Source organism: Homalodisca vitripennis, chromosome 6 (genome assembly GCF_021130785.1).
Source record: "Homalodisca vitripennis isolate AUS2020 chromosome 6, UT_GWSS_2.1, whole genome shotgun sequence".
Classification (NCBI taxonomy): Eukaryota; Metazoa; Arthropoda; class Insecta; order Hemiptera; family Cicadellidae; genus Homalodisca; species Homalodisca vitripennis.
The window spans coordinates 58,679,491-58,686,944 of record NC_060212.1 but is presented as its reverse complement, the minus strand read 5'-3'; the positions used below and the strand labels follow the sequence as shown (position 1 = coordinate 58,686,944).

General features: G+C 38.4%; 1 protein-coding gene across 1 annotated transcript; it reads left to right on the top strand.

Annotated features, from left to right (window-relative positions):
- The first annotated feature begins 1,311 nt into the window (after positions 1-1,311).
- On the top strand, positions 1,312-6,278 carry LOC124365394. The gene is made up of 2 exons (XM_046821371.1): positions 1,312-1,995; positions 6,093-6,278. The coding sequence occupies exons 1-2, from the start codon at positions 1,618-1,620 to the stop codon at positions 6,276-6,278; spliced, it is 564 nt and encodes a 187-aa protein (XP_046677327.1). The 5' UTR covers positions 1,312-1,617.
- Positions 6,279-7,454: the final 1,176 nt, after the last annotated feature.

The window sequence follows — 7,454 nt, the reverse complement described above, 5'->3', positions numbered from 1 at the left end:
TCTGCAGATAACTACAGACCCATTACAATTCTACCATCTGTCAATAAAGTATATGAGGTATTGTTCTCAGTCGGATGTTTTCTTTCCTGGATGAGCATGGTATTCTCTGTAGGGAATAGTTAGTTTCCAAAAAGGAATATCAACAATTGATGCAGTCACTCAATTGATTGATATTGTGGTAGAGGGCCTTGACAATTGAATGCCTACGATAAGCATCTTTCTTGACTGGTATAAGGCATTTGACTGCGTAGATACCAGATCTTTATTTCCAAATTTCATAAATGTGGCATACAAGGCAATGGTACCTCAGAAACCGTTACCTACAAGTTTATGTAAATAGCGTCTCATCAAAACACGCCCTCGTACAACTTGGCGTCCCACAGGGTTTATATACGTTACCTTAGGTCATCTATATCATCTGGTCAAATGGTTCAGTACGCAGACGATACTGCCCTTTGTTTCCAGGTCAAATGCAAAGAGTCTGGAAATTGATTGATCTGATTTCAAATACATATCTTAAATTTTTAACAAATATGAATCTACAAACAGATGATTTAAAAATAAACTTTTGCCTATTTTCGCAGAGCATACCATGAACTCGGTCCATCCCGGTCCATAGTCCCGGTCCATATAACTGAATGACATAGTCATTAATGAAGTTTCACCACCAAGTTTCTAGGAATTCACATTGATAAAGGTTTGCCCTTGGGAAAAAAACATGTGGACGTTGTCTGTACTAGAATTTACACTGACATCAATGCTTTGAGGAAATTGACAGAATTTTGTAGAATACATATATTGAAAATGGCCTTACTATGGCCTAGTGTACCCCCATATATCTTACAGCATAATATTTTGGGGAGGGTGTGCTAATGTCCATTTCCAGAAGTGTTTCGTCCTTCTGAAGAAAGCAATACGAATCATTGCAAAAATAACAATTGGAGAATCCTGTTCTTTTAGATTCTTTTAGAGGAGGAGGATTATTTTTTATTTGTCAACCTTCCCAGCCCTCTACATGTACGAGATCGTCTTGTACAGTCGTTACAAATGTATGGTGGCGCGGGGCAGAGACGTTCATGAATACAATACCAGAGGGAGGGATGCGTTTACATCTGCGCAGCACAGGTTCCAGGCTTACGAAGCTCTATCACCTGAGGTTGGAGCTGAAGTGTTCAAGCAAGCTGCCCTTAGCTAAGGCGCGTACTGGTGCAAGGAGCCTACTAAGCTTACTAATCTATTGGTGAGTTTGCGATTCACGAGGATTAATCAATTCTGTTGGTTTGGGTGTGCCGTTATGTGTAGGGCCCCCCATCCACTTACAGTTCTAACTGCAGTCCTGGACTGAGACAGTCCGGGACTGCAGTTAGAACTGTAAGTGGATGGGGAATCCGGCAGGCGAATCGTTGGACTGTCAACTGTCGCACGGTGCGACAGTTCAACGATCGGACTGCAGGCGGAACTGCTAGTTAGTGGAGGCTCCCGTGACAGGCCACAGTCGACAGTCCAAGCTGCGAGATATGCGCATGCGCTAGCTCAGCTGCTCCGTGTCGGCCTCATGCGTCATTGAGTGGTGAGCGTTTGGTGGTTGCGCATTGTTTTGTTTGTGACGCGGCAATCATGGCCAGTTGGTCGAAGGATAATCTTTTACAGTTTATAGAGGAGTTTAGGAAACATGAATGTGTATGGAAGGTTAAGTCAAAAGACTATCACAATAGGGAAAAGAAGGAAGCAGCCCACCGTAGTTTACTATTAGTAGTGAAAGGGTTTGACAGTACTGCAACAAAAAGCGATGTGTTGAAGAAGATAAACAATATCAGAAGTGCATTTCGTAAGGAACAAAGAAAGGTAACAGCCTCTCAACGTTCTGGCAGTGGTACAGACGATATATATGTACCAAAGCTGTGGTACTACAGAGAACTTTTGTTTCTTATTGACCAGGAAGAATGTCTAGGAGGGACTTCCAACTTAGGAGAAGGAAGAGTCAGTGAAGACGAGGTAAGAGAATTAAATTACTAGTTTTGCGGTTAAATAATGTATTCACAATGCTACAACTAACTTACAGTTTGTCATCGGAGGTATTTTGTTTTCAAATAATCATTATAAACTAAGAGATGTATCTGTCTTGCCATTCCACTTTTCCTTTGTTGCTAAAATAATGAACAAATTTATTTCTTACTTCTTTTGCACTAGCCATTGGGCGATCGGTTTGTCTTACTTGTAATGCCATGTGATCGCTGGTTCTTGGTCCAGGCTTAGACACACCAACTTCGTCGTCATCTAAATCCAACCAGTCTTTAGGTGAGTACCTTTGAGGGATTGTCCTACGCAAATAGTTGTGCAGGTAGCAGCACGCAACAACAACACTATTCACTTTCTTCAAGTCAATGAAGGTGATTGGTTTTTGTAGAACCTGAAATCTCTCAGCGAGAATCCCAAAAACACTTTCGACCATTCGGCGTGCTCTTGAGAGTCGGTAGTTATATACCTTTCTAGGTTTGTTTGCAACCCTATAGGAAAAGGGTTTCATTATGACCTCAGTTAGGGGGAAGGCGTCATCTGCAATGAATACGTATGGAAGAGCTTCGCCGTCTACAATGCCCTCTTCAGGTAGGGGAGAGTGGGGTAATGGCAGTCACCTAAGGGAGAATGAGTATAAAACAATTATTTTTTTTACAATTGAAACACAATCAAGTGAAATCACTTCATCATAGTATATTTTACTTATTGTACACTTAAATTAAACTCTAACTAATCTTAGTTACTGGTATTAAATAAAATATTAGAAAAACAGCTATGAGCGGTATTACCCCTACCCTGGGGTAATGGCAATCGGCAATTTCATGATGTAACAAAGTGTTGTAAAGTAAGAAATATGAGGATATTCAATTACATAAACACGTAAAGCTGAAATATTGTTGTTTATATTGAATTACATGATCTCACATTTGATAAATTATTAAAAATGAATTAAGATTATCGTCATATAGTAATATGAAGTCAATAATTTAACAAACATATTTTCACTGTTAAATGTTCTTATTATTTTAAGATCACTGTGATTAAATTCAATGAATATGTTTACATTGAGTTATGAGCTTTTAGAAGTTTGAAGGTAATGTTCCTTTCTCGAGCACATGTCACATAAATACCCCTCAGGAGTGTCCCATCCAGAGCATTCTTGATGTGCCCATAATGCACAAGAAGTGCACCGATACCACATTTCTCCGTCCTTTCCGGCATCTTCACAATAGAAACAGATATCTCTATTCATATTAGTTAAAACTAACTCACTTTCTGAGTCGTCTTCACAAATATTCTCCTCATCAATAGAGGTGTCTGAGTCTGATTCAAAGAGTTTCTTGCGCATTTTCTTTTGGTTCACTTGTGTTTTAGGTATTGCCGTCTTATTTTTTTTAATGTCTTTATTACATTCTTTCGTTTTTCGCTTATTATTTTTACTCTTTTCTTCTTTATTTTTTTAATTTATTCTTTGTCTTGGCTTCTTTTTCTTCTCGCTTTCTTTTTTTCTCTTCAAGCTGGATTTTCATTGGTGTCGATGTCAATATTTCAGAATGTTGTTTTGGTCTAGCTCCTTTTGATGAATCACCAGCCCAACCACTGCATCCTGGTAACGGAGAAATTTCTTGAATGGAAACTTTAATTGTTGGCTGTTCCTGAACAGTTTCATTTTGTTCAATAACTGAGACTTCACCTCGTTCTACTTCTGAGTTGGTTTCATTTGCAGTCGGTTTCAGAGGAACATCCACAAACATGGGGATTAGGTCTTTATCTTGTTTCTTCTGGAGAATATCCTCTACTAAAAAATCTTCATCAGTGAAAACCCCCGGATTAAGAGGACAAATCCCAGTGTTTGTAAATCCACTTGTTGCTTTTGCAATTGTAGCCACTGCCGAATAAGCCTTATTAAAGATCTCTGCTACATCGTAAGGGGTTATTTTTACTAAATTTCTTGTCTTCATGAACAAATCACATTCTCTTTTGTAAGCAGCTTTCAAAGGCGAGTAAAATACTACATCTAAAGGTTGAAGCCTATGTGAAGTATGGGGCGGTAGTGAGACCATAACAATCCCCTTGTCTCTACAAATGTCATAGGCTTCAGCTGAGCAATGAGTAGAATGGTTGTCGAGAATCAGCAGTATTTTGTTGTCATTACTAGCATGAGTAAATTGGGCAAAATGTTTCAACCAAACAACGAACAGTTCTTCATTGATCCAGCCTGTCTTAGAGCACGTGTAGATCGATCCAGGGGGTCCATTTTTTTTCTAAGAGTGGAGACATACGAGCGCGTGGAAATATGAACATTGGTGGAACATAAATGCCCCCTGAACTCATTGCACACACAACTGTGATGTTCTTGCCCCTTTCCCAACTTGTTATGGAACCCACACGCTTTTGACCTCGTTCTGCCAGTATTAGACCAGGGTCCTGCACAGTGGTGATCCCTGTTTCGTCTACGTTCCAAAAGTTTGTTTGTTTGAACTTGTATTTATCAATTGCCTGTTCTAAATTAGAAAAAAAAACCGATTTACTTCCTCTTTGTTTAAACCCCACAGCTCTTCCAATGCTTGTGGCTTCAGGTTTTCGCACACTAATGTTGTTTCTTGCCATGAACCCATACATCCAATCCAGACCAGCCGTTTTTGTTTCTTTGTCAAATCTATGACTTAATTGGTTTTTTTTCTGCATACTCAAATGCGATTTGTCTTAACTTTAATGCAGTGATACCGTAGAAAAATCTTCGATAATGTTTTTACGTGATCAGCTAGAGCTGACTCATGTGCAGGAGGGAAGACACACTTCCTGCCTAAGCTTGGATTAGAATCAGTTCCACTCTTCATTCTGTCTTGCAACGTGCTAAATGGTATTTTAAATTGATCTGCTGCCTTTCTGATCGATAATCCCCCTGTTATCGCTGATTTTGCATTCTTTAAGTCCTCTGCAGTCCATTTAGCTTTATCTGTTTTTTCTTATGTATTTTCTGGGCATCTGAAACATAAAATAAAAATATGGATACTACTGGGGGAATGCCGGTCAGACGAAAAGGTGACTGCCATTACCCCGAGCATGGTGACCACCATTACCCCAACAACGTGTTTTTATTCAAAGGCTAAAAAAAACTAAATATCAGTGCTTAGAACTATAATGAAACTCTACGTAATACAACAATAAGGCTTACCTTGTTATTGCGTGATCAGTCTCTTTCCATGAAAATTAAACAATAAGAGTTGGTAGCGGTTTGAACTATAAACTTTCTTATAAGACGAAACGTCAAAACAGTCTTTCTAACACAACGGACACAAGGCGACTGGCAAGATGGCGAGCATTTCAGTAGTAGTTCCAAAAACTGTCGCGAGGTGGCAGCACTAATCAGTTCGAAGCTGCGTTATACACTTGACGAGAAATGAAAGTGACCGCCATTACCCGCTGACCGTCATTACCCCAGTCTCCCCTAAATTGAGGCTTTTATCTGTTAGTTTCTTGTTGAAGTCTGTCTCTTTCAGAACTCCTCCATCAGATACCCGGCCATTAACACCAAAATGAAAATAAATTATTTCATAGTTTGCACTAGCAATGCAGAAAAGTACCTGACTATGGAAACCCTTATAGTTATAGAAGTAAGAACCACTTCCAGGTGGTGGTGTTATGGCTATATGCTTTCCATCCATGCTGCCTAGGCAGTTGGGGAAATTCCATTTTTCCCCGTACTCCTGTGCAATTTGTTTCCACTCCTCGGCTGTATTCGGTACCTGAAAACAATTCATAAACTGTCAGCTGTCATATTTCAGACCAGCGTTTTGTACGGAACAAATTTTAATGAAATCAAACCCATCGAGAACCGTATCACCCCTCGTTTTCCGTTCGCCACCCCCTCTGTAATTTTTTTCAATATAATATTTTTGAGAAAGTAATAAATAAGTAGTTAAGAATTGTACTGTGGTGATAACTGAATCATTATTGATATTGTGGTTCATTATTAAGTAATGACAGGGTGTCTACCGGGCACGGAAATAAAGGAAATCCGCGAAAAGTCACGGATTTTGACATTTTTTTCAAACATTTTTTTTTTACAGGAGATGCTGGACGATTCACAAAAAGAACCATTAGATGCTGAGGAAAATGTACCAGCGCCCCAATCTCTACAGAATCCTCCTCAAGTTGCTCGAACCGCTTCCAATATTACCTCTGCAACACCTGAACCTAAAGATTCTTTTAAACGGCAAAAAAAATTGTCCCCAAACGTAGACATTGCACTTTAACTTCACATACGATAAGAACTTAGAATGCACTTTTCCTACAGCCACAAAACGAATAATATAACTAAAAATATAATAAATAATATAACGAATAATAACTACAAAGTACACACCTACGGCAAAACACCGGAAAGACTGACCACGACAACCACGCCACCGAACGGACTGCGGTCCGCGACTGCAGTCCGTACTGACGTGAACATTTTTCAACAGTCCACAGTCCACCGTTCACAGTTCTGACTGCAGTCAAGAACTGCAGTTCGAACTGTAAGTGGATGGGGGGCCTAGCAATTTAGCTTTTTACCTTGCAAACTTTTTACAATATTTTTTTAATTACAAGCATTAATAATTGAATTTTATATTTTTAAGGGTAATTGTTTGTTATTTGTTTTTTTTTATTTACTTATATTTTTATATATTTTAATCAATATGACGCATGCCATACAATATTGTAATTGTCTACGGCAAGAAAGCTATTATAATTATTATTATTATTGGTATTGTAATTATCTAGTGCAATAACTGTTATTATTATTATTATTTATTAGTGTCGTACTCTGTCGTGTGTGTCGTTGAGGGAGCCCTATCTGGGGCTGATGCTTGTGGTGGGATCGGCATAGGTCTCTTCGCTGCGGTTGCACTGGCATGAGTAGTATGTATGTTTGTAATACGATGTTATATAGGAGTACATTGTTATTATTTTGCGTGTGAGTCTGTGTTTATTAGTTTATATTTCTCAATAAAGTTGTACTTTTAGTTGTAAATATTTAAAAATAAGAATGTGTTGTTTTAGTCCCTATATGAGATTAAATGTAAGAAAGGGCCATGGGGCCCTAATTTCGCCTCAAGTAAAGAAATATTTCATTTCGTCCATTTCATTTCATTTACCATGTCTCACGTATCCATTAAGTTAATTAAGAAGTTCACTGCCGTATTCAGTTTAGTTCCAAGTATCTCTTTCACGGAATTATGAACTTTGTATGTTGTGCTCTTAATGCACTGCAGACCGCCACACTAGTATTAGAACTCACACCCAATCCAAGTTAAGTTGAGAGCTTAAGATAAAGTGCTTAATTAAATAAGTAACAAAACTAAACTAGTCAAGAAATAGCAATTAGGATAGAAAAATACATTTTAAGTTGTTCTATATATGCCTTTAGAATGTAAACGTTAGAAATT